Raw genomic sequence first — 15,276 nt, forward strand, 5'->3', positions numbered from 1 at the left:
TAGGTTGGGCCTCTACTCATTGGAATTCAGAAAAATGAGAGGTGATCTTATCGAAATGTGTAAGATTATGAGAGGGCTTGGCAAGGTGGATGCAGGGAGGATGTTTCCACTGATAGGGGGCATAATCTTAGAATAAGGGGACGCTCATTTAAAACTGAGCTGAGGAGAAATTTCTTCTCTGAGTTGTAAATCCGGGAATTCGCTGCCTCAGAGAGCTGTGGAAGCTGGGTCATTGAATAAATTCAAGATAGAGATAGACAGTTTCTTAACCAATAAGGGGTTATGGGGAGCGGGCGGGGAAGTGGACCTGAGTCTGTGATCAGATCAGCCATGATCGTATTAAATGGGGGAGCAGGCTCGAGGGGCCAAATGATCTACTCCTGCTCCTATTTCTTATGTTCTTATTTACAACTCTCTGAGAGAAGAAATTCCTTCTCATCTCAGTTTTAAATGGACGGCCCCTTATTCTAAGACCATGCCCCCTAGTTCTAGTCTTCCTCCATCGATGGAAACATCCTCTCTGCATCCACCTTGTCGAGCCCCCTCATAATCTTATACATTTCGATAAGATCACCTCTCATTCTTCTGAATTCCAATGAGTATAGGCCCAACCTACTCAACCTTTCCTCATAAGTCAACCCCCTCATCTCCAGAATCAACCGAGTGAACCTTCTCTGAACTGCCTCCAAAGCAAGTCTATCCTTTTGTAAATATGGAAACCAAAACTGCACGCAATATTCCAGGTGTGGCCTCATCAATACCCTGTATAACTGTAGCAAGACTTCCCTGCTTTTATACTCCATCCCCTTTGCAATAAAGGCCAAGATACCATTGGCCTTCCTGATCACTTGCTGTACCTGCATACTAACCTTTTGTGTTTCATGCACAAGTACCCCCAGGTCCCACTGTACTGCAGCACTTTGCAATTTTTCTCCATTTAAATAATAACTTGCTCTTTGATTTTTACATCTCTTTCCATTGACTTCAATAGAACTAAAAGTGGGGAGAGATGAAAAATGGGCTGCCGACTCGCTATCACCTGTTTTCCACTATCGCACCGTCAAAATCTACCCCATCGAGCTCTACAGCACAGGAAGAGTCTATTTAGCACTTTACACCCTTGACCGATATCCTTTGTCTCCTTCCCATGTTATTTAACCATTCGGCCCATGACACTTGTCCCGGCTCTCTGAGCTATCCACTTAATTCCATGCCCTGCCCTTTCTCCAGACTCCTTTAAATGTTTATTTTTCAAATATTTATGCACTTTGTTTTTAATGAGTCCCTCAGTGTGTTTTAGATGAACAGTGTGTACCCACAGCCAGGATGCTAATTACTGAGCTTATATTTGAATGTAATGTAATGTACTAGGTATGCTATTCACCCCTTTTACTTTTCACTGCAGTGAAATTTGGAAACCGTACGTCTTTCAGCTCTATCAGTAAAATAGGTAAGGTTCAGATACACGTATACTAACTCAGTAACTGAACCACAGAATCTGGCCTCATCCCCAGTGGGCCAGCAGATCCAGGACCCAGCATAATGACGAGGCAGACATCCAACCTCATCCCGTCCTTACTGCTAGTGACAGCTTATGTGATCGTCCTAGCCAGCCTGCTCATGTCAGTGACAGGATACAAGACCAGGCTGTCCACACCTGCAGTGGTGACACAGCCTGCAAAAGGATCCTTCCAGGATTCAGGAGCCCTAAAGCAAGGACCATCTTGATTCCAAGAGGTTAAAAGAGACCACAGTGCAAACAAGCACCACTGATGCCCCGAGTACTTATAGTTGTAAATAGCAATGTGCACAGTAAAAACGGTAGGCAATTTACAAAAGTAAGTCTGTTCTTTGTTTGGGTTTTGTGTTTAAAAAGAAGTTTGAAAGTTTGGCTGATATTGGATGGAATTCATTATGTCCCTCCTTACTGAACTGTTGCCTTCTTAAACATGCCTCTTCTTGGCATCATCAAGCTAGCAGTGTGGTCTGTAAATGTTGATGGAAGGGTACCTCCTCATTTTGCGTTCTCTCCTTTGTTTTATCCTGCGTGCTTTTCTCATTTCCTCTTCCTCCTGCTCCTGTCATACCTCCATTCAAAGGACATATATTGGAATGCCCATAGTAAGCTATCCATGACAGAGGGGTGGGAAGCAAAGAATCAGAATCTCCCTGCCTCACGCTGATAAAAGGAAGCTTTCAGCACAGCTGAAAAAAACTCTTAATTGTTCCACTTAAAGCTGAGATAGCCGATCAAGTTTGGGGGCAGTCAGAGCCTGTAAAATCAGCCATTTCCCGCTTTGGCAAATCAGGCATAGAAATGACTGCACAGAAACAGGCCATTCAGCCAAATCAATCCACGTTGATGTTCACCCTCCCCATGAACAAATATCCTCATTTCTATCATGCAGGTAACTGCTGGATGCTTTTTTTTTTTAATTTCGTAGCCAATCTTTCCAATTCTTTGTCAGATCACAAACGCCAGAGGTCACCTTGCACACATCAAGGATCACCCTGCGCTAATGCTCTGAGCCAAAAGGCCTAGAGCCCAAGCACCGTTCCTGGAAGTACTGCAATACCAGGTTCGTGCCATGGAGGTGGATGGGTCAAGCCACCCCACCCACCTCCTATTTCCAAAAAGCATAGGAGAATGCTTTATACAGGTTTGAGATAAATCAGGTACAGTACTGATTTCAGAAAGATCAGGGTATTCCCTTGTTCTCCTTTCATTTAAAAACCTTGAAAACAGTCTCATGTCTCCGTCACCAACCTTTCCTCCCCACTGCAAGTATTATTAAAGGGTATAGGGAGTGAGGTGAGATGGGGAATTAGACTGGGTGGGATATTAAAGGGTATAGGGAGTGAGGGGGAGAGTGGGATTAGACTGGGTGGGATATTAAAGGGTATAGGGAGTGAGGGGGAGAATGGGATTAGACTGGGTGGGATATTAAAGGATATGGGGAGTGAGGGGGAGAGTGGGATTAGACTGGGTGGGATATTAAAGGGTATGGGGAGTGAGGGGAGAGTGGGATTAGACTGAGTGGAATATTAAAGGGTATGGGGAGTGAGGGGGACAGTGGGATTAGACTGGGTGGGATATTAAAGGGTACGAGGAGTGAGGGGGAGTGGGATTAGACTGGGTGGAATATTAAAGGGTACGGGGAGTGAGGGGGAGAGTGGGATTAGACTGGGTGGGATATTAAAGGGTGCGATGAGTGAGGGGGAGTGGGATTAGACTGGGTGGGATATTAAAGGGTATGGGGAGTGAGGGAGAGTGGGATTAGACTGGGTGGGATATTAAAAGGTATAGGGAGTGAGGGGGAGAGTGGGATTAGACTGGGTGGGATATTAAAGGGCATAGGGAGTGAGAGGGAGAGTGGGATTAGACTGGGTGGGATATTAAAGGGTATGGGGAGTGAGGGGGAGAGTGGGATTAGACTGGGTGGGATATTAAAGGGTATGGGGAGTGAGAGGGAGAGTATGTTTAGACTGGGTGGGATATTAAAATGTATGGGGAGTGAGGGGGAGAGTGGGATTAGACTGGGTGGGATATTAAAGGGTATGAGGAGTGAGGGGAGAGTGGGATTAGACTGGGTGGGATATTGAAGGGTATGGGGAGTGAGGGGGTAGAGTGGGATTAGACTGGGTGAGATATTAAAGTGTACGAGGTGTGAGGAGGAGTGGGATTAGAATGGGTGGAATATTAAAGGTTACGAGGAGTGAGGGGGAGAGTGGGATTAGACTGGGTGGGATATTAAAGTGTACGAGGAGTGAGGAGGAGTGGGATTAGAATGGGTGGAATATTAAAGGTTACGGGAAGTGAGGGAGAGAGTGGGATTAGACTGGGTGCGATATTAAAGGGTGCGATGAGTGGGGGGAATGGGATTAGACTGGGTGGGATATTAAAGGGTACGGGGAGTGAGGGGGAGAGTGGGATTAGACTGGGTGGGATATTAAAGGGTACGAGGAGTGAGGGGAGTGGAATTAGACTGGGTGGAATATTAAAGGGTACGGGGAGTGAGGGGGAGAGTGGGATTAGACTGGGTGGAATATTAAAGGGTACGGGGAGTGAGGGGGAGAGTGGGATTAGACTGGGTGGAATATTAAAGGGTACGGGCAGTGAGGGGGAGAGTGGGATTAGATTGGGTGGGATATTAAAAGGTGCGATGAGTGAGGGGGAATGGGATTAGACTGGGTGGGATATTAAAGGGTACGGGGAGTGAGGGGGAGAGTGGGATTAGACTGGGTGGAATATTAAAAGGTATAGGGAGTGAGGGGGAGAGTGGGATTAGACTGGGTGGGATATTAAAGGGTATAGGGAGTGAGGGGAAGAGTGGGATTAGACTGGGTGGGATATTAAAGGGTACGGGAAGTGAGGGGGAGAGTGGGATTAGACTGGGTGGGATATTAATGGGTATGGGGAGTGAGGGAGAGTGGGATTAGACTGGGTGGGATATTAAAGTGTACGAGGAGTGAGGGGGAGTGGGATTAGAATGGGTGGAATATTAAAGGGTACGGGAAGTGAGGGGGAGAGTGGGATTAGACTGGGTGCGATATTAAAGGGTGCGATGAGTGGGGGGAATGGGATTAGACTGGGTGGGATATTAAAGGGTATGGGGAGTGAGGGGCAGAGTGGGATTAGACTGGGTGGGATATTAAAGGATATGGGGAATGACGGGAGAGTGGGATTAGACTGGGTGGGATATTAAAGGGTATGGGGAGTGAGGGGAGAGTTGAATTAGACTGGGTGGTATATTAAAGGGTACGGGGAGTGAGGGGGAGAGTGGGATTAGACTGGGTGGGATATTAAAGGGTATAGGGAGTGAGGGGGAGAGTGGGATTAGACTGGGTGGGATATTAAAGGGTATAGAGAGTGAGGGAGAGTGGGATTAGACTGGGTGGGATATTAAAGGGTATAGGGAGTGAGAGGGAGAGTATGTTTAGACTGGGTGGGATATTAAAATGTATGGGGAGTGAGGGGGAGAGTGGGATTAGACTGGGTGGGATATTAAAGGGTATGAGGAGTGAGGGAGAGTGGATTAGACTGGGTGGGATATTAAAAGGTATCGGGAGTGAGGGGGGGAGAGTGGCATTAGACTGGGTGGGATATTAAAGGGTATAGGGAGTGAGAGGGAGAGTATGTTTAGACTGGGTGGGATATTAAAATGTATGGGGAGTGAGGGGGAGAGTGGGATTAGACTGGGTGGGATATTAAAGGGTATGAGGAGTGAGGGGAGAGTGGGATTAGACTGGGTGGGATATTGAAGGGTATGGGGAGTGAGGGGGTAGAGTGGGATTAGACTGGGTGGGATATTAAAGTGTACGAGGAGTGAGGAGGAGTGGGATTAGAATGGGTGGAATATTAAAGGTTACGGGAAGTGAGGGGGAGAGTGGGATTAGACTGGGTGCGATATTAAAGGGTGCGATGAGTGGGGGGAGTGGGATTAGACTGGGTGGGATATTAAAGGGTACAGGGAGTGAGGGGGAGAGTGGGATTAGACTGGGTGGGATATTAAAGGGTACGAGAAGTGAGGGGAGTGGAATTAGACTGGGTGGAATATTAAAGGGTACGGGGAGTGAGGGGGAGAGTGGGATTAAACTGGTGGAATATTAAAGGGTACGGGGAGTGAGGGGGAGAGTGGGATTAGACTGGGTGGAATATTAAAGGGTACGGGGAGTGAGGGGGAGAGTGGGATTAGACTGGGTGCGATATTAAAGGGTGCGATGAGTGGGGGGAATGGGATTAGACTGGGTGAGATATTAAAGGGTATGGGGAGTGAGGGGGAGAGTGGGATTAGACTGGATGGGATATTAAAGGGTATGGGGAGTGAGCGGAGAGTGGGATTAGACATGGTGGGATATTAAAGGGTATGGGGAGTGAGGGGGTAGAGTGGGATTAGACTGGGTGGGATATTAAAGGGTATAGGGAGTGAGGGGAAGAGTGGGATTAGACTGGGTGGGATATTAAAGGTTCCGGGAAGTGAGGGGGAGAGTGGGATTAGACTGGGTGGGATATTAATGGGTATGGGGAGTGAGGGAGAGTGGGATTAGACTGGGTGGGATATTAAAGTGTACGAGGAGTGAGGGGGAGTGGGATTAGAATGGGTGGAATATTAAAGGGTACGGGAAGTGAGGGGGAGAGTGGGATTAGACTGGGTGCGATATTAAAGGGTGCGATGAGTGGGTGGAATGGGATTAGACTGGGTGGGATATTAAAGGGTACGGGGAGTGAGGGGGAGAGTGGGATTAGACTGGGTGGGATATTAAAGGGTACGAGGAGTGAGGGGAGTGGAATTAGACTGAGTGGAATATTAAAGGGTACGCGGAGTGAGGGGGAGAGTGGGATTAGACTGGGTGGAATATTAAAGGGTACGGGGAGTGAGGGGGAGAGTGGGATAAGACTGGGTGGGATATTAAAGGGTATAGGGAGTGAGGGGGAGAGTGGGATTAGACTGGGTGGGATATTAAAGGGTATAGAGAGTGAGGGAGAGTGGGATTAGACTGGGTGGGATATTAAAGGGTATGGGGAGTGACGGGAGTGGAATTAGACTGGGTGGAATATTAAAGGGTACGGGGAGTGAGGGGGAGAGTGGGATTAGACTGGGTGGAATATTAAAGGGTACGGGGAGTGAGGGGGAGAGTGGGATTAGACTGGGTGGAATATTAAAGGGTACGGGGAGTGAGGGGGAGAGTGGGATTAGATTGGGTGGGATATTAAAAGGTGCGATGAGTGAGGGGGAATGGAATTAGACTGGGTGGGATATTAAAGGATACGGGGAGTGAGGGGGAGAGTGGGATTAGACTGGGTGGAATATTAAAAGGTATAGGGAGTGAGGGGGAGAGTGGGATTAGACTGGGTGGGATATTAAAGGGTATAGGGAGTGAGAGGGAGAGTATGTTTAGACTGGGTGGGATATTAAAAGGTATGGGGAGTGAGGGGGAGAGTGGGATTAGACTGGGTGGGATATTAAAGGGTACGGGAAGTGAGGGGGAGAGTGGGATTAGACTGGGTGGGATATTAATGGGTATGGGGAGTGAGGGAGAGTGGGATTAGACTGGGTGGGATATTAAAATGTACGAGGAGTGAGGGGGAGTGGGATTAGAATGGGTGGAATATTAAAGGGTACGGGAAGTGAGGGGAAGAGTGGGATTAGACTGGGTGCGATATTAAAGGGTGCGATGAGTGGGGGGAATGGGATTAGACTGGGTGGGATATTAAAGGATATGGGGAGTGAGGGGGAGAGTGGGATTAGACTGGGTGGAATATTAAAGGGTATGGGGAGTGAGGGGGACAGTGGGATTAGACTGGGTGGGATACCTTTTAATATCCCACCCAGTCTAATCCCACTCTCCCCTCACTCCCCATACCCTTTAATATCCCACCCAGTCTAATCCCACTCTCCCCCTCACTCCCCATATCCTTTAATATCCCACCCAGTCTAATCCCATTCCCCCTCACTCATCGCACCCTTTAATATTCCACCCAGTCTAATCCCACTCCCCCTCACTCCTCGTACCCTTTAATATCCCACCCAGTCTAATCCCACTGTCCCCCTCACTCCCTATACCTTTTAATATCCCACCCAGTCTAATCCCACTGTCCCCCTCACTCCCCATACCCTTTAATATTCCACCCAGTCTAATCCCACTCTCCCCTCACTCCCCATACCCTTTAATATCCCACCCAGTCTAAAGGGTATGGGGAGTGAGAGGGAGAGTATGTTTAGACTGGGTGGGATATTAAAATGTATGGGGAGTGAGGGGAGAGTGGGATTAGACTGGGTGGGATATTGAAGGGTATGGGGAGTGAGAGGGAGAGTGGGATTAGACTGGGTGGGATATTAAAGGGTATGAGGAGTGAGGGGAGAGTGGGATTAGACTGGGTGGGATATTGAAGGGTATGGGGAGTGAGGGGGTAGAGTGGGATTAGACTGGGTGGGATATTAAAGTGTACGAGGAGTGAGGAGGAGTGGGATTAGAATGGGTGGAATATTAAAGGTTACGAGGAGTGAGGGGGAGAGTGGGATTAGACTGGGTGGGATATTAAAGTGTACGAGGAGTGAGGAGGAGTGGGATTAGAATGGGTGGAATATTAAAGGTTACGGGAAGTGAGGGGGAGAGTGGGATTAGACTGGGTGCGATATTAAAGGGTGCGATGAGTGGGGGGAATGGGATTAGACTGGGTGGGATATTAAAGGGTACGGGGAGTGAGGGGGAGAGTGGGATTAGACTGGGTGGGATATTAAAGGGTACGAGGAGTGAGGGGAGTGGAATTAGACTGGGTGGAATATTAAAGGGTACGGGGAGTGAGGGTGAGAGTGGGATTAGACTGGGTGGAATATTCAAGGGTACGGGGAGTGAGGGGGAGAGTGGGATTAGATTGGGTTGGATATTAAAAGGTGCGATGAGTGAGGGGGAATGGGATTAGACTGGGTGGGATATTAAAGGGTACGGGGAGTGAGGGGGAGAGTGGGATTAGACTGGGTGGGATATTAAAGGGTACGAGGAGTGAGGGGAGTGGAATTAGACTGGGTGGAATATTAAAGGGTACGGGGAGTGAGGGTGAGAGTGGGATTAGACTGGGTGGAATATTAAAGGGTATGGGGAGTGAGGGGAGAGTGGAATTAGACTGGGTGGGATATTAAAGGGTATGGGGAGTGAGGGGGTAGAGTGGGATTAGACTGGGTGAGATATTAAAGGGTATAGGGAGTGAGGGGAAGAGTGGGATTAGACTGGGTGGGATATTAAAGGGTACGGGAAGTGAGGGGGAGAGTGGGATTAGACTGGGTGGGATATTAATGGGTATGGGGAGTGAGGGAGAGTGGGATTAGACTGGGTGGGATATTAAAGTGTACGAGGAGTGAGGGGGAGTGGGATTAGAATGGGTGGAATATTAAAGGGTACGGGAAGTGAGGGGGAGAGTGGGATTAGACTGGGTGCGATATTAAAGGGTGCGATGAGTGGGGGGAATGGGATTAGACTGGGTGGGATATTAAAGGGTATGGGGAGTGAGGGGCAGAGTGGGATTAGACTGGGTGGGATATTAAAGGGTACGGGGAGTGAGGGGGAGAGTGGGATTAGACTGGGTGGGATATTAAAGGGTGCGATGAGTGAGGGGTAGTGGGATTAGACATGATGGGATATTAAAGGGTATGGGGAGTGAGGGAGAGTGGATTAGACTGGGTGGGATATTAAAAGGTATCGGGAGTGAGGGGGGGAGAGTGGCATTAGACTGGGTGGGATATTAAAGGGTATAGGGAGTGAGAGGGAGAGTATGTTTAGACTGGTTGGGATATTAAAATGTATGGGGAGTGAGGGGGAGAGTGGGATTAGACTGGGTGGGATATTAAAGGGTATCAGGAGTGAGGGGAGAGTGGGATTAGACTGGGTGGGATATTGAAGGGTATGGGGAGTGCGGGGGTAGAGTGGGATTAGACTGGGTGGGATATTAAAGTGTACGAGGAGTGAGGAGGAGTGGGATTAGAATGGGTGGAATATTAAAGGTTACGGGAAGTGAGGGGGAGAGTGGGATTAGACTGGGTGCGATATTAAAGGGTGCGATGAGTGGGGGGAGTGGGATTAGACTGGGTGGGATATTAAAGGGTACGGGGAGTGAGGGGGAGAGTGGGATTAGACTGGGTGGGATATTAAAGGGTACGAGAAGTGAGGGGAGTGGAATTAGACTGGGTGGAATATTAAAGGGTACGGGGAGTGAGGGGGAGAGTGGGATTAGATTGGGTGGGATATTAAAAGGTGCGATGAGTGAGGGGGAATGGGATTAGACTGGGTGGGATATTAAAGGGTACGGGGAGTGAGGGGGAGAGTGGGATTAGACTGGGTGGAATATTAAAAGGTATAGGGAGTGAGGGGGAGAGTGGGATTAGACTGGGTGGGATATTAAAGGGTATGGGGAGTGAGAGGGAGAGTATGTTTAGACTGGTAGGATATTAAAAGGTATGGGGAGTGAGGGGGAGAGTGGGATTAGACTGGGTGGGATATTAAAGGGTATGGGGAGTGAGGGGAGAGTGGGATTAGACACGGTGGGATATTAAAGGGTATGGGGAGTGAGGGGGTAGAGTGGGATTAGACTGGGTGGGATATTAAAGGGTATAGGGAGTGAGGGGAAGAGTGGGATTAGACTGGGTGGGATATTAAAGGGTACGGGAAGTGAGGGGGAGAGTGGGATTAGACTGGGTGCGATATTAAAGTGTGCGATGAGTGGGGGGAATGGGATTAGACTGGGTGGGATATTAAAGGGTACGGGGAGTGAGGGGGAGAGTGGGATTAGACTGGGTGGGATATTAAAGGGTACGAGGAGTGAGGGGAGTGGAATTAGACTGAGTGGAATATTAAAGGGTACGGGGAGTGAGGGGGAGAGTGGGATTAGACTGGGTGGAATATTAAAGGGTACGGGGAGTGAGGGGGAGAGTGGGATAAGACTGGGTGGGATATTAAAGGGTATAGGGAGTGAGGGGGAGAGTGGGATTAGACTGGGTGGGATATTAAAGGGGAAAGAGAGTGAGGGAGAGTGGGATTAGACTGGGTGGGATATTAAAGGGTACGAGGAGTGACGGGAGTGGAATTAGACTGGGTGGAATATTAAAGGGTACGGGGAGTGAGGGGGAGAGTGGGATTAGACTGGGTGGAATATTAAAGGGTACGGGGAGTGAGGGGGAGAGTGGGATTAGACTGGGTGGAATATTAAAGGGTACGGGGAGTGAGGGGGAGAGTGGGATTAGATTGGGTGGGATATTAAAAGGTGCGATGAGTGAGGGGGAATGGAATTAGACTGGGTGGGATATTAAAGGATACGGGGAGTGAGGGGGAGAGTGGGATTAGACTGGGTGGAATATTAAAAGGTATAGGGAGTGAGGGGGAGAGTGGGATTAGACTGGGTGGGATATTAAAGGGTATAGGGAGTGAGAGGGAGAGTATGTTTAGACTGGGTGGGATATTAAAAGGTATGGGGAGTGAGGGGGAGAGTGGGATTAGACTGGGTGGGATATTAAAGAGTATGGGGAGTGAGGGGAGAGTGGGATTAGACATGGTGGGATATTAAAGGGTATGGGGAGTGAGGGGGTAGAGTGGGATTAGACTGGGTGGGATATTAAAGGGTATAGGGAGTGAGGGGAAGAGTGGGATTAGACTGGGTGGGATATTAAAGGGTACGGGAAGTGAGGGGGAGAGTGGGATTAGACTGGGTGGGATATTAATGGGTATGGGGAGTGAGGGAGAGTGGGATTAGACTGGGTGGGATATTAAAATGTACGAGGAGTGAGGGGGAGTGGGATTAGAATGGGTGGAATATTAAAGGGTACGGGAAGTGAGGGGGAGAGTGGGATTAGACTGGGTGCGATATTAAAGGGTGCGATGAGTGGGGGGAATGGGATTAGACTGGGTGGGATATTAAAGGGTACGGGGAGTGAGGGGGAGAGTGGGATTAGACTGGGTGGGATATTAAAGGGTACGAGGAGTGAGGGGAGTGGAATTAGACTGGGTGGAATATTAAAGGGTACGAGGAGTGAGGGGGAGAGTGGGATTGGACTGGGTGGAATATTAAAGGGTACGGGGAGTGAGGGGGAGAGTGGGATAAGACTGGGTGGGATATTAAAGGGTATGGGGAGTGAGGGGGAGAGTGGTATTCGACTGGGTGGGATATTAAAGGGTATGGAGAGTGAGGGGAGAGTGGGATTAGACTGGGTGGGATATTAAAGGGTATGGGGAGTGAGGTGGAGAGTGGGATTAGACTGGGTGGGATATTGAAGGGTATGGGGAGTGAGGGGGAGAGTGGTATTAGACTGGGTGGGATATTAAAGGGTATGGGGAGTGAGGGGAGAGTGGGATTAGACTGGGTGGGATATTAAAGGGTGCAGGGAGTGAGGGGGAGAGTGGGATTAGACTGGGTGGGATATAAAAGTGTATGGGGAGTGAGGGGGAGAGTGGGATTACACTGGGTGGGATATTGAAGGGTATGGGGAGTGAGGGGAGAGTGGGATTAGACAGGGTGGGATATTGAAGGGTATGGGGAGTGAGGGGAGAGTGGGATTAGACTGGGTGGGATATTAAAGGGTATGGGGAGTGAGGGGGAGAGTGGGATTAGACTGGGTGGGATATTAAAGGGTATGGGGAGTGAGGGGAGAGTGGAATTAGACTGGGTGGTATATTAAAGGGTACGGGGAGTGAGGGGGAGAGTGGGATTAGACTGGGTGGGATATTAAAGGGTGCGATGAGTGAGGGGGAGTGGGATTAAACACGATGGGATATTAAAGGGTATGGGGAGTGAGGGAGAGTGGATTAGACTGGGTGGGATATTAAAAGGTATCGGGAGTGAGGGGGAGAGTGGGATTAGACTGGGTGGGATATTAAAAGGTATAGGGAGTGAGGGGGAGAGTGGGATTAGACTGGGTGGGATATTAAAAGGTATAGGGAGTGAGGGGGAGAGTGGGATTAGACTGGGTGGGATATTAAAGGGCATAGGGAGTGAGAGGGAGAGTGGGATTAGACTGGGTCGGATATTAAAAGGTATGGGGAGTGAGGGGGAGAGTGGGATTAGACTGGGTGGGATATTAAAGGGTATAGGGAGTGAAGGGGAGAGTGAAATTAGACTGGGTGGGATATTAAAGGGTAAGGGGAGAGTGGGATTAGACTGGGTGGGATATTAAAGGATATGGGGAGTGAGGGGGGAGAGTGTGATTAGACTGGGTGGGATATTAAAGGTTATAGGGAGTGAGGGGGAGAGTGGGATTAGACTGTGTGGGATATTAAAGGGTATAGAGTGAGGGAGAGTGGGATTAGACTGGGTGGGATATTAAAGGGTATGGGGAGTGAGGGGGAGAGTGGGATTAGACTGGGTGGGATATTAAAGGGTATGGGGAGTGAGGGAAGAGTGGGATTGGACTGGGTGGGATATTAAAGGGTATGGGGAGTGAGGGGGAGAGTGGGATTAGACTGGGTGGGATATTACAGGGTATGGGGAATGAGGGGAGAGTGGGATTAGACTGGGTGGAATATTAAAGGGTATGGGGAGTGAGGGGGAGAGTGGGATTAGACTGAGTGGGATATTAAAGGGTATGGGGAGTGAGGGGAGAGTGGAATTAGACTGGGTGGTATATTAAAGGGTACGGGGAGTGAGGGGGAGAGTGGGATTAGACTGGGTGGGATATTAAAGGGTGCGATGAGTGAGGGGGAGTGGGATTAGACACGATGGGATATTAAAGGGTATGGGGAGTGAGGGAGAGTGGATTAGACTGGGTGGGATGTTAAAAGGTATCGGGAGTGAGGGGGGGAGAGTGGGATTAGACTGGGTGGGATATTAAAGGGTATAGGGAGTGAGAGGGAGAGTATGTTTAGACTGGGTGGGATATTAAAATGTATGGGGAGTGAGGGGGAGAGTGGGATTAGACTGGGTGGGATATTAAAGGGTATGAGGAGTGAGGGGAGAGTGGGATTAGACTGGGTGGGATATTGAAGGGTATGGGGAGTGAGGGGGTAGAGTGGGATTAGACTGGGTGGGATATTAAAGTGTACGAGGAGTGAGGAGGAGTGGGATTAGAATGGGTGGAATATTAAAGGTTACGAGGAGTGAGGGGGAGAGTGGGATTAGACTGGGTGGGATATTAAAGTGTACGAGGAGTGAGGAGGAGTGGGATTAGAATGGGTGGAATATTAAAGGTTACGGGAAGTGAAGGGGAGAGTGGGATTAGACTGGGTGCGATATTAAAGGGTGCGATGAGTGGGGGGAATGGGATTAGACTGGGTGGGATATTAAAGGGTATGGGGAGTGAGGGGGAGAGTGGGATTAGACTGGGTGGGATATTAAAGGGTACGAGGAGTGACGGGAGTGGAATTAGACTGGGTGGAATATTAAAGGGTACGGGGAGTGAGGGGGAGAGTGGGATTAGACTGGGTGGAATATTAAAGGGTACGGGGAGTGAGGGGGAGAGTGGGATTAGATTGGGTGGGATATTAAAAGGTGCGATGAGTGAGGGGGAATGGAATTAGACTGGGTGGGATATTAAAGGATACGGGGAGTGAGGGGGAGAGTGGGATTAGACTGGGTGGAATATTAAAAGGTATAGGGAGTGAGGGGGAGAGTGGGATTAGACAGGGTGGGATATTAAAGGGTATAGGGAGTGAGAGGGAGAGTATGTTTAGACTGGGTGGGATATTAAAAGGTATGGGGAGTGAGGGGGAGAGTGGGATTAGACTGGGTGGGATATTAAAGGGTACGAGAAGTGAGGGGAGTGGAATTAGACTGGGTGGAATATTAAAGGGTACGGGGAGTGAGGGGGAGAGTGGGATTAGATTGGGTGGGATATTAAAAGGTGCGATGAGTGAGGGGGAATGGGATTAGACTGGGTGGGATATTAAAGGGTACGGGGAGTAAGGGGGAGAGTGGGATTAGACTGGGTGGAATATTAAAAGGTATAGGGAGTGAGGGGGAGAGTGGGATTAGACTGGGTGGGATATTAAAGGGTATGGGGAGTGAGAGGGAGAGTGGGATTAGGCACGGTGGGATATTAAAGGGTATGGGGAGTGAGGGGGTAGAGTGGGATTAGACTGGGTGGGATATTAAAGGGTATAGGGAGTGAGGGGAAGAGTGGGATTAGACTGGGTGGGATATTAAAGGGTACGGGAAGTGAGGGGGAGAGTGGGATTAGACTGGGTGCGATATTAAAGTGTGCGATGAGTGGGGGGAATGGGATTAGACTGGGTGGGATATTAAAGGGTACGGGGAGTGAGGGGGAGAGTGGGATTAGACTGGGTGGGATATTAAAGGGTACGAGGAGTGAGGGGAGTGGAATTAGACTGAGTGGAATATTAAAGGGTACGGGGAGTGAGGGGGAGAGTGGGATTAGACTGGGTGGAATATTAAAGGGTACGGGGAGTGAGGGGGAGAGTGGGATAAGACTGGGTGGGATTTTAAAGGGTATAGGGAGTGAGGGGGAGAGTGGGATTAGACTGGGTGGGATATTAAAGGGGAAAGAGAGTGAGGGAGAGTGGGATTAGACTGGGTGGGATATTAAAGGGTACGAGGAGTGACGGGAGTGGAATTAGACTGGGTGGAATATTAAAGGGTACGGGGAGTGAGGGGGAGAGTGGGATTAGACTGGGTGGAATATTAAAGGGTACGGGGAGTGAGGGGGAGAGTGGGATTAGACTGGGTGGAATATTAAAGGGTACGGGGAGTGAGGGGGAGAGTGGGATTAGATTGGGTGGGATATTAAAAGGTGCGATGAGTGAGGGGGAATGGAATTAGACTGGGTGGGATATTAAAGG

General features: G+C 49.3%; 1 protein-coding gene across 1 annotated transcript in view; it reads left to right on the forward strand.

The window, feature by feature from the left end:
• The window catches only part of LOC139235179 (zinc metalloproteinase-disintegrin-like batroxstatin-2), a 546,822-nt gene that overhangs the window by 422,710 nt on the left and 108,836 nt on the right, over nt 1-15,276 (forward strand). The window contains exon 21 of the mRNA XM_070866402.1: nt 1,406-1,450. Within this exon, the coding sequence (XP_070722503.1) occupies nt 1,406-1,450 (45 nt within the window). The remainder of the gene's footprint in view (nt 1-1,405; nt 1,451-15,276) is intronic.

This window comes from Pristiophorus japonicus, chromosome 2 (genome assembly GCF_044704955.1).
Source record: "Pristiophorus japonicus isolate sPriJap1 chromosome 2, sPriJap1.hap1, whole genome shotgun sequence".
Lineage (NCBI taxonomy): Eukaryota > Metazoa > Chordata > Chondrichthyes > Pristiophoridae > Pristiophorus > Pristiophorus japonicus.